The following is a 24,958-nucleotide window of genomic DNA, read 5'->3' on the forward strand; positions in this document are numbered from 1 at the left end:
AAATTCCGATCTATGCCACCTCGGAAGTTGCAGCTTCATTAGAACGTTGGGGTTGTGAATTATGTGCGGAAGGGGCGTGGCTGAGGGCGGGTCTATGAGTGACAGTGAGTGGTGCATGAGTGACAGTGAGTGGTGCTGACAGCCTAGCCTACCAACAGTGCAGGGCTTCAGTGTTTTCCCTGCCACAGAGTGAGCTTCAGAATGTTTGAGGTGAGAATTATTTATATAGATTTTATAAATACGTAAATATACCATATGTTATCTTTCTGTACAGACCACCCACTAAAGTACTTATTTAGTTTTAATTTTAACTCTTGAACTAGCACGAATCAAAGTAGCAAGATGAGGTTTGGTGAATATATTTACTTTTGTACTTGTCATACCTGATAACCAATTCATATAAGAATAACTTATTCAGTCAAATTTTCATGACATGATATATTACCAAATTTTCATTTTTTTATTAGTTTTCAAAATAGCAGTGATTTTTAAAGAAGCAGAAGAGTGTTGAAATCAGAAACAAATAGCAGGTGAGGACATTAATGAGTCTAGAACCTCGGTGAGGACCTTCCATCAACGCGCATGTGGGTTCTTCTACCAGATGTCCACAAACTGATGATAATTCCAGTCATTGAGATCACATAAGGTCTGCAGCAGAAGCCATTTCACCGATACCACATTGGTTGACATTGCGTCTGATTTTCACATATCCATCTTCTCCCCAGTAGTGACCCCAGCTGGAAAAAGAATGATAGATGGATCAAACCATAACAAGCAAAGCACACAATGTGGCAATTATAGGCACTTACTAGGAAATTCTATAAATGGTGCCTGCAGTTAGGAGGTAATTTCACAACCAACTTTCTGCACTGAAATCCTTTCTCAGATGCAATGTGCCAAAATGGAGATGAAACAACAGATTGGTGTGGAATACACTTGCATGCCAAATTATAGGATAGCACCTAACTGTCCATGCCCAGATGCAAAGGGGGCATTCCTGTGAGAGGGGTATGGGCGGGCCAGGGGCGTTCCGGAAATTGTAAGCAGTATTATAAAATATCACAGATGTGCACTGAACATGCATGCTGGGATTCACACCAGGTTTCATAAGAACATAAGTGTTGCCATACTAGGATAGACTGAAGGTCCATCAACAGTGGTCAATACAAGTCACAAGTACTTGGTAAGATCCCAGAACAGTAAAACAGATTATATGTTACTTCTCCTAGAAATAAGCAGTGGATTTTCCCCAAGTCCATCTTAATAATGGCTTATGGACTTTTCTTTTAGGAAATAATCCAAACCTTTCTTAAACCCTGCTAAGCTAGCTGCTTTTACCACATTCTCTGGCAAATGCCAGAGTTTAAATACTCATTGAGTAAAGAAATATTTTCTCATGTTTGTTTTAAATTTACTACTTATTAGCTTCATTGCATACCCCCTAGTCCTTGTATTTTTGGAAAGAGTAAACAAGTGAATCTTGATAGGACAGGGTGGAGAATACTTGTGTAGTGCTGACTGTTGATGACCCCTCTGAAACTGAACCCCCCTGCAGAATATGGAAATCTACACCAGGAGATCAGTGACTAAAGGCATCCTGAAACAGGAATGATTTGAATCTATCCAAAGAATTTTCAAGATGCATTTGAAGGGGGAGAGAGAGGCCTACCACACAGAACATTTTTGATTGAACAAAATCAAAGCATGTCAAAGGGAGGGGACTACAAGACGATTTTACTGGAAGGATCAGAGGCTCTGGGCGGAAAATATGGTATCAGTAATTGAGAGAAGTACAGTGGTGATCCTATATTGTGGATCTTATGAACTAGAGAAGTTTATATGTGATCCGACGGGTAATGGCAGTCAGTGTTTTTCGTGGAGTAGTGGGGTGATGTGATCAAATATCTTAGACCCAATCACAAGTCTTACAGCTGTATTTTGAACTATCTGAAATCCTCAAATATTCCTAACTCTAGTGCTATATAGAAGAAAACAGGATACTGGGCTAGATGGATGATTGGTCTGACCCAGTATGGCTACTCTTATGTTCTTATGAAATAATGAGTGAATGGGTGAGGACCCTTATTTTATCATCCTCACTTTAATATTCCCTTATCTCTTATTTGTCCTGTTTGTCTGTCCTAATTAGATTTAAGCTCTCTCGAGCAGGGACTGTCTCTTCATGTTCAAGTGTACAGCGCTGCGTACGTCTAGTAGCACTATAGAAATGATAAGTAGAAGTAGGAGTAGTAGTAGGATACGAAGAGCTGCCTTGTCAAAGAGGTGACATACAAAGTATATCATTTCAAGCTTAAAAGCAGTGTTGAAGATCTGTGGTTGAAGTACTCAGAGAACCTGACAGAGGGTTTGAGGTTGACTTGTGTGTCCCCTAGAAGGATAGGACAGATATTTATTTATTTATTTATTTATTTGGATTTGCTCACACTAGAGAATGGCACAGGGACAAAGTTTGTCTCCATCCCCGCAGGTTCTGTCCTCATCCCCGCCCCTTCCCCATGGGCTATGTCCTCATCTGCAGAAGATTGGAACACTTACGATTTTATATTTAAATCTTTTTATTAAAGTATAAAAAGGATCAAAATGCTGTGCAAATGTTGTTTATAAATCTCAAATGGAAAACAATGATAACAGCGAACAACTGTAATAACCCCCCACCACCACAACCACCCTCTACCCTTCCAACCCCAACAATAGCTGACTTCTACTACCCCATGGAATCCTAATCCACCCTGTTAAAATGTCCAAGGGTACAAAATACAACCCATTCTGTATGCCCTAGCGGGGGAGAAATATGCCTTATGAAGCACTGTTGTGATTGAATGAATAAATCATCAACAATTTCAGGATTCAGTCTAGCTCTCCTGTCCTCCACAGTCCTTCCTGCAATAGAAAATGTCTTCTCAGAAGATGTGCTGGTAGGATCCCCCATGCAAATTTTGCTAGTTGTGGCCAGCATGTTTGCTTGTTTTTCCAAAAAATCTAAATATTATCAACTTCATCACTCGAATATAAACAACAGCCCAGTTCATTAACAGGCTTCAAAACAGAAAATGACATGAGGACAAACATAAGCTCTGTCCCTATCCCTGTAGGTCCCTGTGTCATTATCTAGCTCACATCTTATAAGTATTGCCATACTGGGAAAGACCAAAGGTCCATCAAGCCCAGCATCCTGTTTCCAACAGTGGCCAATCCAGGTCACAAATACCTGGCAAGATCCCAAAAAAGTACAAAACATTTTATAATGCTTATCCCAGAAACAGTGGGTTTTCCCCAAGTCCATGAGGAAGCCGTCCAAACCCTTTTTAAACTCCGCTAAGCTAACTGCCTTTACCACAATCTCTGGCAATGAATTCCAGAGTTTAATACACTTTTCTCAGATTTGTTTTAAATTTACTATATTGTAGCTTCATTGCATGCCCCCTAGTCCTAGTATTTTTGGAAAGCGTAAACAGGCGCTTCACATCTACCCGTTCAACTCCGCTCATCATTTTATAGACCTCTATCATATCTCCCCTCAGAAGAGCCCTAGCCGCTTTAGCCTTTCCTCATAGGGAAGTCGTCCGATCCCCTTTATCATTTTCGTTGCCCTTCTCTGCACCTTTTCTAATTCCACTATATCTTTTTTGAGATGCGGCAACCAGAATTGAACACAATATTCGAGGTGCGGTCGCACCATGGAGCAATACAAAGGCATTATAACATCCTCATTTTTGTTTTCCATTTCTTTCCTAATAATACCTAACATTCTATTTTCTTTCTTAGCCGCAGCAGCACACTGAGCAGAAGGTTTCAACATATCATCAACGATGACACCTAGATCCCTTTCTTGGTCCGTAACTCCTAACGTGGAACCTTGCATGACGTAGCTATAATTCGGGTTCCTCTTTCCCACATGCATCACTTTGCACTTGCTTACATTAAACGTCATCTGCCATTTAGACGCCCAGTCTCCCAGTCTAGTAAGGTCCTCTTGTAATTTTTCACAATCCTCCCGCGATTTAACGACTTTGAGTAACTTGTCATCAGCAACTTTAATTACCTCACTAGTTACTCCCATCTCTAGGTCATTTATAAATATGTTAAAAAGCAGCGGCCCCAGCACAGGCCCCTGGGGAACCCCACTAACCACCCTTCTCCATTGGGAATACTGACCATTTAACCCTACTGTAAGCTCTTTCTTCTATGTTTGTGCAGCGCTGTGTACGCCTTGTAGCGCTATAGAAATGCTAAATAGTAGTAGTAGTAGTAGTACTCTCTATTTTCTATCTTTTAACCAGTTTTTAATCCACAATAGAACACTACCTATCCCATGACTCTCCAATTTCCTCTGGAGTCTTTCATGAGGTACTTTGTCAAACGCCTTCTGAAAATCCAGAACCAAAATATCAGCTGGCTCACCTATATCCACATGTTTGTTCACCCCTTCAAAGAAATGTAGTAGATTGGTGAGGCAAGATTTCCCTTCACTAAATCCATGTTGACTTTCAGGCTTATTTTCGAATGTGATCGCCGGCCATCTTCCGACATAAATCGGGAGATGGCCGGCGATCTCTCAAAAGCGGCAAAATCGGTATAATATAAAGCTGCTTTTTTTACACCATCGCCGCTTTCCCGTCGCCAAGCCGGCGAAAGTTCAAGGGGGCATGTCAGCGGCAAAGCGAAGGCCGGACATGGGCGGGCATGGGCGTGGCTACCAGATGGCCGGCTTTCACAGATAATGGAAAAAAAAGCGGCGTTAATCAGTATTTCGCCGGGTTTACTTGGTCCTTTTATTATCAAGACCAAGCCTCAAAAATGTGCCCCAACTGACCAGATGACCACCGGAGGGAATGGGGGATGACATCCCCATACTCCCCCAGTGGTCACCAACCCCCTCCCACACTAAAAAAATAAAAATAAAAAACTTTTTTGCCAGCCTGTATGCCAGCCTTAAATATCATACCCAGCTCCCTGACAGCAGTATGCAAGTCCCTGGAGCAGTTTTTAATGGGTGCAGTGCAGTTCAGGCAGGCAGACCCAGGTCCATCCCCCCCCCACCCCCCACCTGTTACACTAGTGGTGCTAAGTGTTGAGCCCTCCAACCCCCCCCCCCAAACACACTCTACCCACATGTAGGTGCCCCCCTTCAACCATAAGGGCTATGGTAATGGTGTACAGTTGTGAGGAGTGGATTTGGGGGGCTCAGCACCCAAGGTAAGGGAGCTATGCACCTGAGAGCTATTTGTGTATTCTTTAAAAATTTTTAGAAGTGCCCCCTAGGGTGCCCGGTTGCTGTCCTTGCATGTCATGGGGACCAGTGCACTACAAATGCTGGCTCCTCCCACGACCAAATGCCTTGGATTTTGCCGGGTTTGAGATCGCCGGCATTTTTTTCCATTATTGCTGAAAAACAAAAATGGCCATCTCAAACCCGGCGAACACTGGCATTTGGTCGGGCCAAACCGTATTATTGAAAGAAAAGATGGCCGGCCATCTTTTTCGATAATACTGTTACGGCCAGCTGTTGCGCCGCCGCCAAAATAGATCGCTGGCGCTGTTCGATTATGCCCCTCCACGTCTCATTAATCCATGCTTTTGAATATGCTCTGTAATTTTGTTCTTAATAATAGTCTCTACCATTTTGCCCGGCACCAACGTCAGACTCACCGGACTATAATTTCCCGGATCTCCTCTGGAACCTTTTTTAAAAAATCGGCGTTACATTGGTCACCCTCCAATCTTCCAGTACCATGCTCGATTTTAAGGATAAATTACACATTACTAATAATAGCTCCGCAAGCTCATTTTTCATTTCTATCAGTACTCTGGGATGAATACCATCCAGTCCAGGAGATTTGCTACTCTTCAGTTTGTAGAACTGCCCCATTACATCCTCCAGGTTTACAGAGAATTCATTACGTTTCTCCGACTCGTCAGCTTTGAATACCATTTCTGGCACCGGTATCCCACCCAAATCTTCCTCGGTGAAAACCGAAGCAAAGAATTCATTTAATCCGCTACGGCTTTGTCTTCCCTGATCGCCCCTTTTACTCCTCGGTCATCTAGCGGTACAACCGATTCTTTTTCCGGCTTCCTGCTTTTAATATACCTTAAAAAAATTATACTATGTGTTTTTGCTTCCAACGCAATCTTTTTTTCGAAGTCCCTCTTAGGCTTCCTTATCAGCACTTTTTTCATTTTTCAGTAGTAGCTCAAGGTGAGTTACATGCAGGTACACTGGGTATTTCTTTGTCCCTGGAGGACCCACAATCTAGCTTTGTACCTGAGGCAATGGAGGGTTAAGTGACTTGTTCAATGTCACAAGGAACAGCAGGGGGATTTGAAGCAGGCACCTCAAGATGTCAAGACTGGTGTCTAAGCCCTAGGCCAGTCCTCCTCAGATAAGTGTATGGGGCCTAATTTTTAGCACCCTTCATAGAATTGTCCCCAATATGTAATGTTATATGAATATTTTTACTGCTGTAATAGTTTATTGCCTATGATTGATTTGTTCTTGCTGTATAGCGCTCTAGAAATGTTAAGTAGTAGTAGTATACGTCAGAAGAAGGCGGAACACAGCGAAGGGAAGGCTAGACGTCGGAAACGCCGCCTCCTTCCCTGACGCTGCGCTGCTGGAACCGCCACCACGGAGGTAAATTAAAAAAAAAAGAAAAGGGATGTTGGGGGGATAGAAGAGGGTGGGCAGCAAAGTTGAACACTGTGAGCAGGAGGGCAGGGGAAAAACGACAGCATGGATGCGAAGAGGGGGGGGGAAGAAGAGGGCGGGCCAGGCTGGGACATGGGACAGAGAGGAGCATGGATGCGAGGGGGGGGGGTCATGGAAGGAAGAGAGGGGAATTACAGGAAAAGGAAGAATGGAGGGGGCAGGGGACAGAGGAGCATGGATGGGCATGGATTGGGAGGGCATCCCTCAGGGAGAGAGGGAAATTGCTGGAAAGGGATGAATGGAGGGGGCAGGGGACAGAGGAGCATGGATGGGCATGGATTGGGAGGGCAGGGCTCAGGGAGAGAGGGGAATTGCTGGAAAGGGATGAATGGAGGGGGCAGGGGACAGAGGAGCATGGATGGGCATGGATTGGGAGGGCAGGGCTCAGGGAGAGAGGGGAATTGCTGGATAGGGAAAAATGGAGGGGCCAGGTGACAGATGAGCATGGATGGGCATGGATTGGAAGGGCAGGACTCAGGGAGAGGGGAATTGCTGGATAGGGATGAATGGAGGGGACAGATGGGCATGGATGGATATGGATTGCATGGCAGGCCTCAGGCAGAGAGGGGAAATGCTGGATAGGGAAAAATGAAGGGGCCAGGTGACAGAGGAGCATGGATAGACATGGATTGGAAGGGCAGGACTCAGGGAGAGGGAAATTGCTGGATAGGGATGAATGGAGGGGACAGATGGGCATGGATGGATATGGATTGCAGGGCAGGCCTCAGGCAGAGAGGGGAAATGCTGGATAGGGATGAATGGAGGGGGCAGGTGACAGAGAAACATGGATGGCCATGGATTGGGAGGGCAGGGCTCAGGGAGATAGGGGAATTGCTGGAAAAGGATGAATGGAGGGGGCAGGGGACAGATGGCACGGGATGGATTGGGAGGGCACGGCTCACACTCTCTCTCTCATATACAATGTCTTTCTGACTCTCACTCTCACACACTCTGTCTCACACTGTATCACATTCACTCTCTATGTGCCACACAGTCACTCACACACTCGCTTGGTCTCATACACTCACTCTCACAGAGAATCTGTGTCTCACACACACTCTCTCTCTCGCCCACACACACACACACTCTCTCTCACACTGTGTCTCACAAACACACTTGCACACACTCTCATTCTCACAAACACACTCACACCCAGACTCACTCTCTCTCTCACACACTCACACTTTCACTCTGACTCTCAAACAGTCACTCTCACAGTCACTCTCCCAAACATACACACTCCAAGGAAAACCTTGCTAGCGCCCGTTTCATTTGTGTCAGAAATGGGCCTTTTTTACTAGTTTCTTCATAAAGATGGTAAATTGCTTTGTTCTTACCTGAGGTTAAGTGATATAGCAAATTGAATAAAGTGTAAATCCTAATAAATGAATAAATACCTGTTCTTTACTATCCAATATGGTTCATAGTCCGACACTCCATAACCCACAGCAAGCATTGCATGGTTAAGGCCATACGCGCACAAGCCATCATAGATTCCTGGAGGAGGATAGAAGAGATTTAATTCCATATCCATTCTGTATATTTTCAAAATAGAAATTGTAAATTTAGCATCAGTCACAAGCAGTGGCGTAGCAAGAGCGGGGCGGTGGGGGCGGTCTGCCCTGGGTGTCAGCAGGTGTGTGTGTGGGGGGGGGGGGGGGTGCTCCGCTCCCGCTGCTCCCCTGCCTTAAAAAAAAAATTTGTGAAGCAGAGTCACAGGCAGGCAGCGCCTCGCGTCTGCCCTGCTTGTAAAAGAAGTAAACCTCCTTCTCCTCTTCGGGCCTTTCTTCACTGGGTCCTGCCCTCCTCTGAGGTAACTTCCTATTTCCGCGAGGGCGGGACCCAGTGAAGAAAGGCCCGATGACAACGAGGAGGTTTACTTCTTTTACAAGCAGGGCAGACGCGAGGCGCTGCCTGCCTGCGACTCCGCTTCACAAATTTTTTTTTAAGGCAGGGTGGGAGCAGGAGAAGAGGGCTCTCTCGACAGAGCTCACTGGTAGACAGGTTGGGGTAGGGGTTCTCAGATGGGAGAGGAGAGGGGTGTTGTGGGGGTTCCCAGATGGGATGGGGAGGGGTGTTGTGGGGGTTCACAAATGGGATGGGGAGGGGGTTCTTAGATGGGAGAAGGGGCGGGGTGTTCTGGGGGCTCTCGGGAGGGGAGGGGGGTTCTCAGATGAGAGAAGGGGGTGGGGTGTTGTAGGGGTTCTCAGAAGGGGAGGGGAGGGGGTTCTCAGATGGGAGAAGGGGACTGGGGTGGGGAGGGGGTTCTCAGAAGGGGTGGGGTAGGGGTTCTCGGGAGAAGGGGGGATTCTCAGATGGGAGAAGGGGACTGTGGTGGGGTGGGGGTTCTCAGATGGGGAGGGGAGGTGAGGGGGTTCTCAGATGGGAGAAGGGGGTGGGGTGGGGAGGGGGTTCTCAGATGGGAGAAGGGGACTGGGGTTGGGAGGGGGTTCGCAGATGGGAGAAGGGGGCTGGAACTGGAGTCTGAGAAGGGGTCATGAGGGAAAATGGGGCATGCCTGGGTCAGGTGGGAGAATGGGTTGGGCTGAAAAGGGGGGGCCCTAATGCAAGGCATGTGGATGAAGGGGGTTGGAACTGGGGGCTGAAAATGCGGGTAGGTGGGATAAGGGGCTGGGGCAGGGGCTGAAAAGGGGCAGGGGCTGAAACTGTGAGGACTGGGGGCTGAAAAGGAGACAGGGAGAAGTGGCAGGGGCAGAAGCTCGGGACTGGTGAAAGAAAAGGGCTGGGGTTGAAATGGGGGCTGAAACGGGGACAGGGAGAAGTGGCTGGGGGCTGAAGCTTGGGACTGGTGAGAGAAAAGGGCTGGGGTTGAAACTGGGGGCTGAAAAGGGGACAGGGAGAAGCGGCTGGGGGCTGAAGCTCAGGACTGGTGGGAGAAAAGGGCTGGGGCTGAAACTGGGGACTGGTGGAATAGTGGGGCTGGAACTGGGGGCTGAAAAAATGGGGCAGAGAGAGGGGACAGATCCTGGATGGAAGGGGGAGTGAGAGGGAGGGCAGACCCTGGATGGTTGGGAGAGGGAGGGCAAATGGTGGATTGAAGGAGCAGAGAGAAAGGGCAGACAGTGGATGAAAGGGATAGAAAGGGCAGACAGTGAATGGAAGGGGGAGAGAGAGAGGGTAGACAGGGGCAGATGGTGGATGGAAGGGGGCAGAGATAGAGGGCAGATGTAGATGGAAGGTGAAGGGAGAGAGGGCAGACATTGGATGGAGGGAACAGCAAGAGGGCAGACACTGGATGGCAGAGAGAGAACTAAGAGAGATGCTGGATGGAAGGAAGACAGTGAAAAGAAGATGAGGAAAGCAGAAACCAGAGACAACAAACTGTAAATAAAATATATTTTTTTATTTTTTTTTGCTTTAGGATAAAGTATTGTAGATGTGTTAAATGTTTATAATAGAACATGTAAATAAGGTAATCTTTTTATTAGGACTAATTTTAATACATTTTGACTAACTTTCGGAAGAACAAAACCCCCTTCCTCAGGTCAGGATAGGATACTGTAACAGCACTATACTGTACTGACCCGAGGACGGAGGTTTTGGCCTCTGAAAGCTAAATGTATTAGTCCAATAAAATGGTATTATTTTACTTTCTATATTTGTTTTATTTCTATTTGTTAATTTGTAAAGTGGTGATTGGTACTTGTTAGGTTTTTTTTTCAAATTTACATCTGCTGTCTTTATATTTTGCACAGTACTAGGGGACAGTTTCTGTTTCTGTGGTGTTGCATTGTATGCAGAGTCTGGCATTGGGGGTTCAGTTTAATTTTTGTCTAAATAGAAAGTTTATGATTACTTATTCTATAGTGGATTAGGGTGTATCTGTGTTTGTGAAAAAGACATGGCTTTCAGTTGGCATTGACTGTGCAGGATCGACGATCTGTACTATTCTGTCTAGTTTCGTTTTACAATAGGTGAATTGATGTTCTAGTGCTCACCGTTTAAGATACTTTCCTTTTCCTTGTGTGATTCGTAGAAATGACTGCTTATGGTATGGTAGAATTGCTCTATAGGTCCTGAGTGTTTTGTATTCTCGGCATGCCTAGTACTAGATTTTGGAGGGGGGTGTTAAAAAATGACCGGCCCCGGGTGTCAACTACCCTAGCTACGCCACTGGTCACAAGTCAATGTCCTGGCAACACATCAAACATGTGCCTGTACCTTAGCTCCCAGAGGAGTTGTGGAGAAGAACATTTTCATTTACTTTTGATTGGTCTGTTTTCTTTTGATTGTGCTCAGTTTTGTTTAGCACATCCTTACATGAGCTACACTAAAAAGGAAAATAGTATGCACTAACAAAATAGCACATATTAGTTTGTGTTAGTGAATGCTATTTCATGTTTACCTGCTTTATTTTATTATGTGCTGATGAATAGCAAACCTGTATGAGCAGATGTCAAAAAGGGCCTCCAAAAATAGGGTATTAATTGCAACAGAGAGTGCTTGAAAGTAAATTTCAAAATGTTATGTGAAGGCAAATAGTGGAAGGCTGCATGAAAGAAAGGCTAACACCAGGCAGGAAAGATGGGAGCCAATGCCCCGCACTCCATATTCACCCTGCAAAAAGCAGCTGTACAAAAGCTGATTAGGAACCTTAGGGGCCCTCTTATTAAGCCGCATAGGTGCCTATGCACGCCCAATGCATGCCAAATTGGAACTACCGCCCGGCTACCACGTGGCCCGGGTGGTAATTTCATTTTTTAGCATACCCACTACGCACGCTGGAAAATATATTTTATTTTCCAGAGTGTGGCGCTAACCGGGTGATAATCGGCATTGTACATACCCTGATGATTACCACCCGGTTAACGCGTGAGACCTTACCACTGAGTGAGTGGGTGGCAGTAAGTTCACAGTCCCAAAATGGACATGGGTCAATTTTCATTTTGCCGCACGTCCATTTTTGGCCAAAAAAAGGCCTTTTTTGTAGGTGTGCTAAGAAATGGACCTGCACGCGTCCAATACACACGTCTACACCAATGCAGGCCACTTTTCGGCGCACCTTTAAAAAAAAAGGACCCCTTATAGAGGATATGTTGCTAAAAATTCAATCATCAATCAGGAAAATAAAAGAGGTTCTAGAGATGCAGTGAACAGAATCTTACATGCAACAGAACACATCTCACAACAGGAGGATCATGCAGAGAGCATTGAACTACATGTCAAAGAGATTCATAACTTATATTCTGTTATATCTCCACAAGGATTCATTGTGGATTACAAGAAAAAATACATCTTAGTCAGATGGAATTACAAGACAGCATTTTTAAAAATCATACAATCTAAAAGAAATTAAACTGAATCTATATCTGAAAACAGAAAAGTTTTCAAGTGTCTTCTAAATAAGAAATAGGAAGAAATAGACCTTAACTGATGAGGAATACTTTTCCAGATTTTTACTGCTAAATATTGAAAAGAGTTATTCAAATAACTCTTAATCTTTAAAACCACAAGGGCTTTGAAACACTAAGTATTTAGATAAACAGATCAAAATGCCCTTCCTGTGGACAGTAAAATCAAATACATAGATAAACTAGCTGAATTTTGTCCCATCAAAGATTTAAAAACTATACAGGTTATTTTAAACTTTATATGTCAGGTAACCAGAAGTCAATGTTAATTATTTTTAAATATTTTTATTGAACATTTTTGAAATAAACACATCCAACAAAGCATCTTAAACAGATAAGTACATAAGTAGTGCCATACTGGGAAAGACCAAAGGTCCATCTAGCCCAGCATCCTGTCACCGACAGTGGCCAATCCAGGTCAAGGGCACCTGGCACGCTCCCCAAACGTAAAAACATTCCAGACAAGTTATACCTAAAAATGCGGAATTTTTCCAAGTCCATTTAATAGCGGTCTATGGACTTGTCCTTTAGGAATCTATCTAACCCCTTTTTAAACTCCGTCAAGCTAACCGCCCGTACCACGTTCTCCGGCAACGAATTCTAGAGTCTAATTACACGTTGGTTGAAGAAAAATTTTCTCCGATTCGTTTTAAATTTACCACACTGTAGCTTCAACTCATGCCCTCTAGTCCTAGTATTTTTGGATAGCGTGAACAGTCGCTTCACATCCACCCGATCCATTCCACTCATTATTTTATACACTTCTATCATATCTCCCCTCAGCCGTCTCTTCTCCAAGCTGAAAAGCCCTAGCCTTCTCAGCCTCTCTTCGTAGGAAAGTCGTCCCATCCCCACTATCATTTTCGTCGCCCTTCGCTGTACCTTTTCCAATTCTACTATATCTTTTTTGAGATACGGAGACCAGTACTGAACACAATACTCCAGGTGCGGTCGCACCATGGAGCGATACAACGGCATTATAACATCCGCACACCTGGACTCCATACCCTTCCTAATAACACTCAACATTCTATTCGCTTTCCTAGCCGCAGCAGCACACTGAGCAGAAGGTTTCAGCGTATCATCGACGACGACACCCAGATCCCTTTCTTGATCCGTAACTCCTAACGCGGAACCTTGCAAGACGTAGCTATAATTCGGGTTCCTCTTACCCACATGCATCACTTTGCACTTGTCAACATTGAACTTCATCTGCCACTTGCACGCCCATTCTCCCAGTCTCGCAAGGTCCTCCTGTAATCGTTCACATTCCTCCTGCGACTTGACGACCCTGAATAATTTTGTGTCATCGGCGAATTTAATTACCTCACTAGTTATTCCCATCTCTAGGTCATTTATAAATACATTAAAAAGCAACGGACCCAGCACAGACCCCTGCGGGACCCCACTAACTACCCTCCTCCACTGAGAATACTGGCCACGCAATCCTACTCTCTGCTTCCTATCTTTCAACCAGTTCTTAATCCATAATAATACCCTACCTCCGATTCCATGACTCTGCAATTTCTTCAGGAGTCTTTCGTGCGGCACTTTGTCAAACGCCTTCTGAAAATCCAGATATACAATATCAACCGGCTCCCCATTGTCCACATGTTTGCTTACCCCCTCAAAAAAATGCATTAGATTGGTGAGGCAAGACTTCCCTTCACTAAATCCGTGCTGACTTTGTCTCATCAGTCCATGTTTTTGTATATGCTCTGCAATTTTATTCTTAATAATAGCCTCCACCATCTTGCCCGGCACCGACGTCAGACTCACCGGTCTATAATTTCCCGGATCTCCTCTGGAACCCTTCTTAAAAATCGGAGTAACATTGGCTACCCTCCAGTCTTCCGGTACTACACTCGATTTTAGGGACAGATTGCATATTTCTAACAGTAGCTCCGCAAGTTCATTTTTTAGTTCTATTAATACTCTGGGATGAATACCATCAGGTCCCGGTGATTTACTACTCTTCAGCTTGCTGAACTGACCCATTACATCCTCCAAGGTTACAGAGAATTTGTTTAGTTTCTCCGACTCCCCCGCTTCAAATATTCTTTCCGGCACCGGTGTCCCCCCCAAATCCTCCTCGGTGAAGACCGAAGCAAAGAATTCATTTAATTTCTCCGCTACGGCTTTGTCCTCCTTGATCGCCCCTTTAACACCATTTTCGTCCAGCGGCCCAACCGACTCTTTGGCCGGTTTCCTGCTTTTAATGTATCTAAAAAAATTTTTACTATGTATTTTTGCTTCCAACGCTAATTTCTTCTCAAAGTCCTTTTTTGCCCTCCTTATCTCCGCTTTGCATTTGGCTTGGCATTCCTTATGATCTATCCTGTTACTTTCAGTTGGTTCTCTTCTCCACTTTCTGAAGGATTGTTTTTTGGCTCTAATGATTTCCTTTATCTTACTGTTTAGCCACGCCGGCTGACGTTTAGTCTTTTTTCCCTTTTTTCTAATACGTGGAATATATTTGTCCTGAACCTCCAGGATGGTGTTTTTAAACAGCATCCACGCCTGATGCAAGTTTTTTACTCTGCGAGCTGCTCCTTTCAGTCTTTTTTTCACCATTTTTCTCATTTTGTCGTAATCACCTTTTCTATAGTTAAACGCTAGCGTACTTGATTTCCTAGTTTCACTTCCTTCAATGCCAATATCAAAACCGATCAATGAAGCATTGAATCCCTCACGCATCCCTCCCCCCTCCCAACCAACCAACCCCCCCCCCCCCCTTAACATGAGAGATGATATGCATATGGCCATTGCAAGTTCATTTCCAGTTCTCGTTCAGGTAGATTCCAAGAATTAGAGACACTGTCTACATCACGTGAACCACCAGTCGGGGGGTAGGGGGCATCCAAGTCAATCCCCGATAGAGATCTCCATTCTCTATACTTGTCCCAGAGTTTATAGAAGTGGGTCACCTGCCCAAACAGAATAGCCATGAGTTTCGACATCTGATATAAATAGTCCATCTTGTGAATCACCTTAATTATTGGTGCTGTGTGCAGGTTTTTCCATGATGAAGCTAGTGTTATCTTGCCCGCCACCAGGAAAGTCGAGGCCAATCGATGCATAGCTGGTGTAATCCTTTGGGGCCAAAAATGTAATAGACAGTGTTCTGCCGTAGCAAGGTAGGCTTTTCCCAACATCTAGCTAAGCTGACGTAGCAACTCTGCCCAATAGCTTTTTATTTTTGGGCAGGACCACCAGATGTGAAACATATCTCCTACTGCCTTACAGCCCCTCCAGCAATGGCCAGAGGATTGTTTAAACATTTTTGCTAATCGGTCAGGTGTATAATACCAATGATACAAAATCTTGTAGCCATTCTCTATCAGAGAGCTACTTATAGATACTGTTAATATAACCAAAAGCTCATTCCCAGCTCCGCATATCATGACTAATCCCTAGGTCACGTTCCCATCACTGTATATATTTCACGACTGGTGACCTATGGGATAGAAGTGCTGCATAGATTCAGGAGACACATCCTCTGGCACTCCTCCTCCCCCCATTGCCCGCTCTAGTCCTGTCTCTTCTAGCTGTAGCTTCTCTCGTGCTGTCCGGAAAATATAATTTCTTATCCGGCTATAGTGAAACAGGTGATGGGACGGGAGGCCAAACTGTTCCTGCCTCTCCGCTCCCAAGCCTTATATACTGGGTCAGTCTCCCCCCAAGAAAATCCAGGGGTGCCTCGTATCAGCATTTGTCGAAAATATTGTCTGTCAGGGTACAATTCATGGCGTATATCACACCATGTTTGGAGGGGGAAACGGACCGCTGGGGGGCACCTGCAGCCAGGGCCTATATGCGCGACCTAGGTAGCCATAATGTTGAGGCCAATTGCGTGAGTCCCAACCATTGTTTTTCTATTTGAAGCAGGGGCGTACCAGACATCCAATTTTGGGTGGGCCTGGGCCCAAGATAGGTAGGCAGAAGACCCCCCCCCCCCCCCGTCCCATAAGTGATTTGGTCTCTCCCTCTCTTTTCTGTATGCCATATGGTCTCTCAAACACCCCCCTCCCCCGCATACCTTTTAAATAGCAGATTTTCACTGGCAGCGAGCAGCAACTAATACACACTGTTCATGTTGGCCCCACAGCCTTCCCTCTGATGCAACTTCCTGTTTCCGCATAGGTGGGAACACATCAAGAAGGCTGTGGGGCTGGTGCGAACAGTATGTATCAGTCGCTGCAGGCGAAGATCTGCTATTTACAAGGAATGCAGGAGGGACAGTTTTTGGCTGGTGGGGCTTGGGGATCCCTGCTAGCCACATCATAGGTGTGCTGCTACTCGGTGGGCCTGGGCCCACCCTTGGCTACACTACTGATTTGAAGCCAGGGTTTATTACTGTCAGTGGCCCACCCCACCAGCAAGCATAGCTGGGCTGCCTGAAAACACAGAGCGAAATCTGGAACCCCCATTCCCCCCCCTCAGTTTGGATTAGTACAGCATCTCAGCTCGCACCCTTGGGGGCTTGCACTTCCAAATATATGCAAATGCCTTTCGTTTTAATTGGTGAAAGAAGCTTCTAGGGATTGGAAGTGGCAGTGCCAGGAGCAAATAAAGAATTTTTGGCAATATCATCATTTTTACGGCTTGTATTCTACCTATCCAGGAAAGTTCCAGCCCCTCCCAGTGATCTAATTCCTGAAATAGTTCCCGTAGCTTTGAGGGGAAGTTTGCCTAAACAAACTCTGTAGTGTGGGTGTCAAATTGACTCCCAAATATCAAAGAGAGCCTGTGGTCCATCTAAAAGGAAACCATTGTTGTAAGCTTAGTGTTAGCTCTGAGGGCAGATTTAGACCCATGATTTCCGACTTGGTCATATTGATCTGTAGTCCTGATATAGACCCAAACTGTTGATGAGCACAAATAGCAGCGGGAACAGTGCGTACCCCTGGCGCATCCCCCGCCCCAGTCTAAAGGCGTCCGATCGAGCCCCATTAATAATTAAAGAGGCCATCGGGTGGTCATATAAACGTTGAAGCCATGATATAAAACGGCCCGTTATGCCCATATGTTCCAAAACCCAGAACATATGAGGTCAATGGACCCGATTGAACGCCTTCTCTGCGTCTAGAGAGAGTATTAATGTGGGCTGATGTGTGGTGTTTGCTTCATGTATTAGATGAATGGCCCGTCTGATGTCAAATGTCTGTCGACTCTCTATAAAGCCCGTCTGGTCCACATGGACCAAACCGGGCATCAATCTTTGTAGACGTTTGGCCAAACTCTTGGTGAATATTTTGTAGTCTGAGTCCAGTAGCGATATCGGGCGATACGATCCACACCGTAAAGGATCCTTCCCCGGTTTTAGAAGAACAACGATGTTGGCCAGTCGCCAGGAGTAGGGTAGCGCTGTCCGTGTTTCTAGTGAGTTAAGAACTTGTGTCAATAATGGTGCCAAAAGCTTCCTAAACATTAGCCCCCTCCTTAAGTCACTTCACTGGCTCCCCATCTGTTTCCGTATTCAGTTCAAGCTTCTCTTATTGACCTATAAGTGTATTCACTCTGCCGCTCCCCAGTACCTCTCCACTCTCGTCTCTCCCTAAGCCCCCCCCCCCCTCGAGTACTCCGTTCTGGAGATAAATCTCTCTTATCCATCCCCTTCTCCTCTACTGCCAATTCTAGACTCCGTTCCTTTTGTCTTGCTGCACCTCACGCCTGGAATAGACTTCCCGAGCCTGTGCGTCTAGCCCCGTCCTGGGCCGTTTTCAATTCCAAACTTAAAGCCCACCTCTTTACCACTGCTTTTGACTCCTAACCACTACTCACTTGCCCTGTCCTTTATCCTCACCTATTTATTCCCTTACCCTTAATCGTTCTGTCTGTTTACCTGTCGTATTTAGATTGTAAGCTCTTTGAGCAGGGACTGTCTTTTTGTGTATGGCGTACAGCGCTGCGTATGCCTTGTAGCGCTATAGAAATGATAAATAGTAATAGTAATAAAGCCATCCAGCCCTGGGGCATTTCCGTTGGGCAAGTCCTTTATGGCCCAAGTCACCTCCTCTAGAGTGATAGGTGTGGATAATGAGTCGCTTTGGGCTGGTGAGATCCTGTGAAGATCTACTGTTGCTAGGTATTCATGTATCTCATGGGCCCTGGGTGGTACGCCATCCTGGTATAAACGTTTATAAAAGTTTAAGAAAAGCTGAGCTAATATCTTCGGTGTTGGTCAGGCGTTGTCCTGCCCTGTCTTCTATTGCATGTATACAGTTTTGCCTAGAGCTTTTTTTTCAATTTGTGTGCTAATAATCGAGAGGCCTTATTGCCAAATTCAAAATACTTTTGTCAGACCCGTTGTAGATGCTCCGCCACTTCCGCCAGTTGGAGCTCTCTGAGCTCCATTTGTATCTGGTGCATGCGAGAGGTTACCCCAGGCGAGGGTGTTGCCCGTGCCATCTGTGTTTGGATTTTTTTCGAGTTCTGCGTATACCTGTCGTGACTGGGCCACCTTCTGTCATTGTACGTGCGTGTGAAGTGAAATGACCTGACCCCGAATTACTGCATTAAGGCCTTCTCATAACATTCCATCCCCCACCTCCCCATTGTCATTAATCGTTATGTATTCCTTTATGTCTTTTTCAAGTCACGAAACTATATTGGGGTCTGCCAATAGACTATCATCTAAGCGCCATTGTGCTGGTGGGGGCGTTGTGATGCTACATGTTATCTTTACAATTAGAGGGGCATGATCTGACCAAGTTCTGCAATGTATTTGCACAATGTGTACCCTGGGTGCAAGAGTATGATCCCATACTACTACTACTATTTATCATTTCTACCCCCTAGCCAAAGGTCTATTCGTGATTGAGAGTCATGCACCTTGAAGTAGTATGTATAGCTAAGAGAGAGAGGATTAAAATGCCTCCAAAGGTCAAGCAATTGCCATGTACCCATGAACTTATGTAGTTTGGCCCGGTCTGATCGAGCATACTGAACTCTGGCAGCTGAGTTGTCCAAGGTGGGGTGTAGAGTTAGATTAAAATCTCCCCCCACTAGTAGAGTGCCCTCAATGTAGGAGGCCACCGACAGTTTATCAAAGAACAAACCCTGGCTTTCATTGGAGGCATATATGTTTAATAGCGATAGAGTTTCTGCTCCTACTCACACAATCAGCAATACATATCTTCCTCCCTGGTCCCGCACCACCTGCTTCACCAGCCACGGGTGTCTACGTGATAGTGCTATCAACACTCCCTTTTTCTTTTTATCAGTTTGGCTAGAGGCGAAATATATCTCCTTAAATTGGCCATGGTGACAAAATCGTTCATGGGTTAGCAGCTAATGAGTCTCCTGAATGAAGGCCACATCCGTCCCCAAGTGAAGCATTTCTTTAAACAGGAGCTGTCTCTTCATAGGAGAGTTTAGCCCTTTGGCATTAAGAGTGAAAAGAGTCAAAGTGCCCATGGTATCTAAGCAATTACTCTAATTTATCTCTGAACCAGAAATCCCCCTTTCTCCCAGTTTCAACAGGCCATATGTCCTCTGAGAGGGCTTCTAACACTAAGTCATCTCTGCTTACCCCTCCCCTCCCCATAACCAATCATCACCCTTCATTGTAAGGTAGTGTGTTTCCAGAGGATATGATCCAACCCCAAGCCCTAGGTCGAACATAGCAAAAAGAAAAGGTAGACAAATATACAATTATAAATTAACCATAAAGCCCATAAACCATACGCGGCTAAACTTAGGCCTGTCCGTAACCTTAACATAACAGATTTTAGCAATGCCCCTCCCCCCATTTCCAGACATTCAATGGCAGTTTTCAATCTTACAGACATGGAGATCATATAGATCAAGTCATCTGCATGTGTGACCTCAGTTCTTGTTGATCCTCAGCTGCGCAAATCAGGTCATTGCTGCAGGGTCTGCCTTCCTCATGGTACAGTCAGACTGCTGGCATTGCAGGCACCCTTTGCCCGAGGTCACCCTCTGCCATCGTGATTTTTCCAGGCGTGGGATCTTCCCCTTTCGTGTTGTAGCTGTTGTTAATTTGTTTAGCTCAGCATCAGGGAACATCTTTGTTGCCTCCGACGCCCTGCGGAGCTGATGTAGCTTGCCATCTTTATAAAAACGTAGTGCAAATGGATAGCTCCATTTATATTGAATATTTTGAGAGCAAAGAAATTGTGTTAGCGGCCTAAGCTCCGCCCGGCATCGCATTACCAGATCTTGGTAAACCTTGATATGATACGTGTCCCACTTGAAGTCCGGTGATGCTCGTGAGGCATGCATTATTTTTTCTTTTATTTTAAAGTCAGAGAAACATGCAATCAGGTCGCGTGGTTGGTTATTTATGGGTGCTGCTAGGGAGCGGTGAGCCCTGTCTACCTGAATCTCAGCAGGGTCCTTCTCAATTTGTATCTCCTTTAGAAGTGTGCTTGCCATTTGCTGTACCACCAGCTCGCAGTTTGCATAATGTGGGGTGTCCGGTAAACCCCGGAATCTTATGTTGTGGCGTCGGCTTTGATTTTCAAGGTCTTCTATTTTGTCCCAGAGCTGTTGAAAGACCTGTCTATCTTCTGAAGCTTGCGTGTTTAATGTATGCAGCATCTCCATCTGTTCCTCAATACGTTCTTCATTCTCTGCCACGCGTTGCCCCAGCGCACTAATCTCCCTGCGGAGGTCAGCTCCCAGTGTGTTAAGTTCGGTGGGGACTACTTTCAAATTGTTTTTTATTTCCCGCATCCATATTCTAATCTCCTGCAGAGGTTCGCGGGTGTAAAGAGGAGCACTATGAGGCACACTGTTGCTGTAGGTCTGGAGCTTGGTCTTCCGGGGCTCCCTTGTTAGCTTGCGTGGCCGGCGCAGCTGAGCCTGAGTATGCAAACTCAGCCAGAGATTGCACCGCCGCCTGTGAAGCCTTAGGAGAGCAGCACCGGAATCTATCCTAGGGCTGAAAATCAATCTAGCAGCTGTGTTTTGAAGAAGCTGCAATCTCTGAAGATGGCAGCCAAGAGCAAGCAACCTATGGACAGAACTGAGGGAGAAGAAACAACCTCTGCTTTATCGGGCTCCTTGACACCATTAAAAGTCATGAACTGCAACGGTTGATAAAAGTTGTAACTTCCAGACTTCTTGGGTTTCCACTGAAAGAAAGGCCATTAGAGGTAGAGAATGCCTGTCGTGTATGTGCAAGTCAGAAAGACAACCTGAAACCAAGACTCAATTATGTGGACAAGGGCATAATATTGCAGGGTATCAACAAAAGAGAGATCTGGAATAGGAAGTCTTGAAAATTATTATTTTGTCTGTACAACTAGCAATTTTGAGTTACTGCTCGGCTACCGCATGGCCTTTGTGGTAAATTCATTTTTGACTCACATCCGCAACGCACACCAGAAAATATATGACTCCTAGCTGGTTAAATGGCACTTAACCAGTTATCTAGCAATTTTCAGTGAGAGATTGACAGTTATCTCACACTGAATATTCAGCGCATTGCCGGCTAAGTTTAGAGGCCAACTTTGACTGCCGAACTAGCACGCCTATCTTTGGCCAGTTTCAACTTAACTGGCCCGTGATGAAACGGCTCGGCATTGAATATTTGGTTTCAGCACTGACCACGGGAGTCAGCCCAGCTAACTCCTGTGGTCCGAATATCAGACCGTCTTTCAGATCATCTCCTTTCTGAAGAGGGTAGTCCAAGTCCACAAATAGGGAGCCCACTGGGGAAAATGAAGCAAACATCGTCCTCATGTTTGGACTGAGTACTGCAAGGGCTGTTTAGTTTAAAATGTGGCTGGAAGATCACTACAGATACTGGGCTATGTGCTTTAATCTGCTATATGGGAAAATTGAAATAGGGGCTTCGGGCAGGAAAATATGGAAAGGAGACTCAGAGATGTGAGACTGGGTGATGTGAGTGACCCCCCCTCCGAAAAAAAACAAAAACAAACAATCAGCCCCAGGTACCATAGTTTTACTTGGACATAGTTGTGGGCTGACAAATGGTAGATGGCCCATGGTAAGAGAAACCCTGCTGACGTCGGAACACAACCCATTCCAGAGGGCCACACTGAGCTACAAAGAGACAAACTTAAGCCTGAGACTTTGTGTGCGCTAAAAGGGGATAACTGTGTGGGCGTATAGGCACAAAATTTGTTACGGTCTCCTACTGCATTCTTACAGTGGAATATTCACCAGTCAGTTAAATTACTCCAACATATTCGTAAGAGAAGTGTCAAACTCTTAGTTCTCAATGGTTATTTAATAACTATAAATTTAAAAAGAAATAATGCAACAAATGTGGTTGAAAAACAGAGGAATTCTGCCCCCCAGGTGCAGAATGAGCTTGTCTGAAACTGCTTCAGTTCAACACCCTCAGACCAAAGGGCTGTTGACATAAACTGCAAAACATGTGGCAAATGTTGAAATGTTAGAAGGAGTAAAATGTCAATAGGATTGCAAGAGGGGGATGGAGAGAAATAAAAGGCACAAAATCTTGCTTTTCTCTTCTCAAGCACATGAAAAGAGGGGGTAGAAGGCCTACTTATAAGCAGGAAGGCAGAGGGCAGAGCCAGGGAGAAAAAGAAGACTAACTCTTCCACAGGGGGAATCAGATGAGAAAAAAGGTGGATGGTCCAAAATACCAAAGACACAAGATGATCAGGAAAATAGAAGTATATTCTTTAATAATAAAACAGGATGTGTTGGTTCAAATAACCCAACACAGGCTGTGTTTTGGCTATACAGCCTTGCTCAGGGGTCCTGTAGACAATGCTGCTAGTGCTAATGAAATGATCCTGCTACTTATTTTGAAGAAAACTGCATGCATTTCGAGTAAATCCACTGAGAGTTGCACCTGTGGATCAAGACACAACTCTCTCAGTAGATTTACTCAAAGTGGCTAGATAATTTTTTTTAAGCTCTAGCAGCGCTGTCTACAGGACCCCTGAGGAAGGCTTTATTCCAGAGGCCAGAGCCAATCAGGAAAAGGCATGCCACTAAGGTCACTGAAGCCACCATCTGCTAGGACTCCAGTGACTGAAATCAGAGAATTACATGCAGTAGCTGACTATGACAGCACATATTGTAAGGGCTCTCATGCAGTGACAGTGGAGTGATGAAGGACCCAGGCAGGTTTCTGCTGAGTAGGAGAAGGTGGTCACATGCAAGGTGATGACAAATAGGATTAAAGATTAGAATCTAAACAGGAAGCAACTTGCATTAGCTAAAACTGATAGCAAAATACAACCAAACATCAACATTATGGTATGCAGCCCGAAGACTGCCACACATGCAGCCAGAAAAGTGTTAAAAACAGGGAATGCTCTCAAGTTCAAGCACATTTAAACCTCTTTAAAAGGGGTTTTGACTACAATTCTCAGAAGGCTATGTGCTCTGAAGCCAGGAGGGCTGTGCTTAGGAGAGATAGGGAAGTTGATGACTCATCAGGTTTCCAGTTGGGCTAATTAACATTGCCTTCCTAGAATTAGAGCGTAGGAATTTAAAAGAAAGGCTTTTAGTTATGTAGAGAGGAAGAGACACATCCAAGGGAAAGAGCAGCACTAAAGGCAACAGGAGAGGGCTCTTTAAGGTTAGGGGGCAGGGCAAGGCTTTACCCTGTCAGCTTGCAGCCATGCCTGGAAGAAGGGTGGGGAGAAAAGTTCTCCCCAGTAAGGAATGGAAACAGGTATTGAGGGTTCTGTGTTGCAAGGGGCCCCAGCCTGGCGATAGACGAGGAGAGTCCCAAAAAACAAGAAAGCAGACGATCCGCAAAATCTAATGTGGAGGCAAAAAAGAGCAGCTCAATCAATAGTGTAGTTGAAACTTTATTAGAAAAATAATTTGCCCAACACAGACAGTGTTTCGCCCACAAGGGCTGCATCAGGGGCTTTCAGTTGCTGCAAAACAAAGAACAGCAGAGCAAAAAAACAGCAGGTCAACTTCTTCCAATACAATGTTGCGCTCAAAGGAGGAACATCATATGTTCACAACAATCATGTGCTGGAAAAGGGAGCAGGATTCCCTGAGTCTTGGAACCAGTCCAGTGTTTGGGACAGGAGGGTTCAACTGTAACAGAGAGGAGGAGTAACGGATTGTGGGTTCAAGTCCCATTTAAACCAGAGGAGCTCTATGAATTAAGGTAAGTCCCCAAACAGATCCATTATGTGTGCTTTCATGAATGGTGCAATAAAAGGGAGAGGGGTCTGTGGGAACGAGGGCACAGAAAATACCCCAGTTATAGTAGCACAGTGGGAGAAGGGCTAATAGAAAAGCAGAAATCCCATGGCTATTTCAACTGATGAAAGAATGGTGTATGTTCTAGTTATGTGGTAGCACGATTGGGAGAAGGGCTAGTGGAAAAGCTAACCCCCTGAAGCTAATTTAAAGAGTGAACAGAAAAGGTATTTAAACCCTAGTTTTTAAGGTATGAACCCCCTCCCCTCCGAAAAAGGGAAGGTTTAATGGAAGATTGGGGAGAGAGCAGCAGCACTGTAGTAGAAATGGATCAGTTTCATAAAATGATAAGTAGTAGTAGTAGTTACATGGCTGAGCTAGGCATAGAGGGAAGTGGGCAGCACTTTATGTTAATTATTCACTGAAGGAGAGACAGGCAGACTGATGGGATCACATTTACACACAGAAGGACATTGCCTCCTATCCCATGACTTTTTAATTTTCTCAAGAGTCTCTCATGAGGCACTTTGTCAAAAACTTTCTCAATAGAAATCAAACGAAATAAAACATGGAAAAGAAAATAAGATTATACCTTTTTTATTGGACATAACTTAATACATTTCTTGATTAGGTGAGAGGAGGGTAATAAACAGAGAAATAAACAGAGAAATACAGCTTTATGGTTTATAATGGGTTAGAAAACCCAGATCCTTGGGTATTT

At 45.1% G+C, this 24,958-nt stretch overlaps 1 protein-coding gene across 1 annotated transcript in view; it reads right to left on the reverse strand.

Moving 5' to 3' along the window:
* Window positions 1-437: 437 nt before the first annotated feature.
* LOC115482541 (ervatamin-C-like) overlaps window positions 438-24,958 on the reverse strand; it is a 52,513-nt gene continuing 27,992 nt past the window's right edge. Inside the window, exons 7-8 of the mRNA XM_030222412.1 lie at window positions 8,128-8,227; window positions 438-737 (exon numbers count right to left, since the gene is read on the reverse strand). Of these exons, the coding sequence (XP_030078272.1) occupies window positions 638-737; window positions 8,128-8,227 (200 nt within the window). The 3' untranslated portion in view covers window positions 438-637. The remainder of the gene's footprint in view (window positions 738-8,127; window positions 8,228-24,958) is intronic.

The sequence above is a fragment of the Microcaecilia unicolor genome, chromosome 1 (assembly GCF_901765095.1).
Source record: "Microcaecilia unicolor chromosome 1, aMicUni1.1, whole genome shotgun sequence".
Lineage (NCBI taxonomy): Eukaryota > Metazoa > Chordata > Amphibia > Gymnophiona > Siphonopidae > Microcaecilia > Microcaecilia unicolor.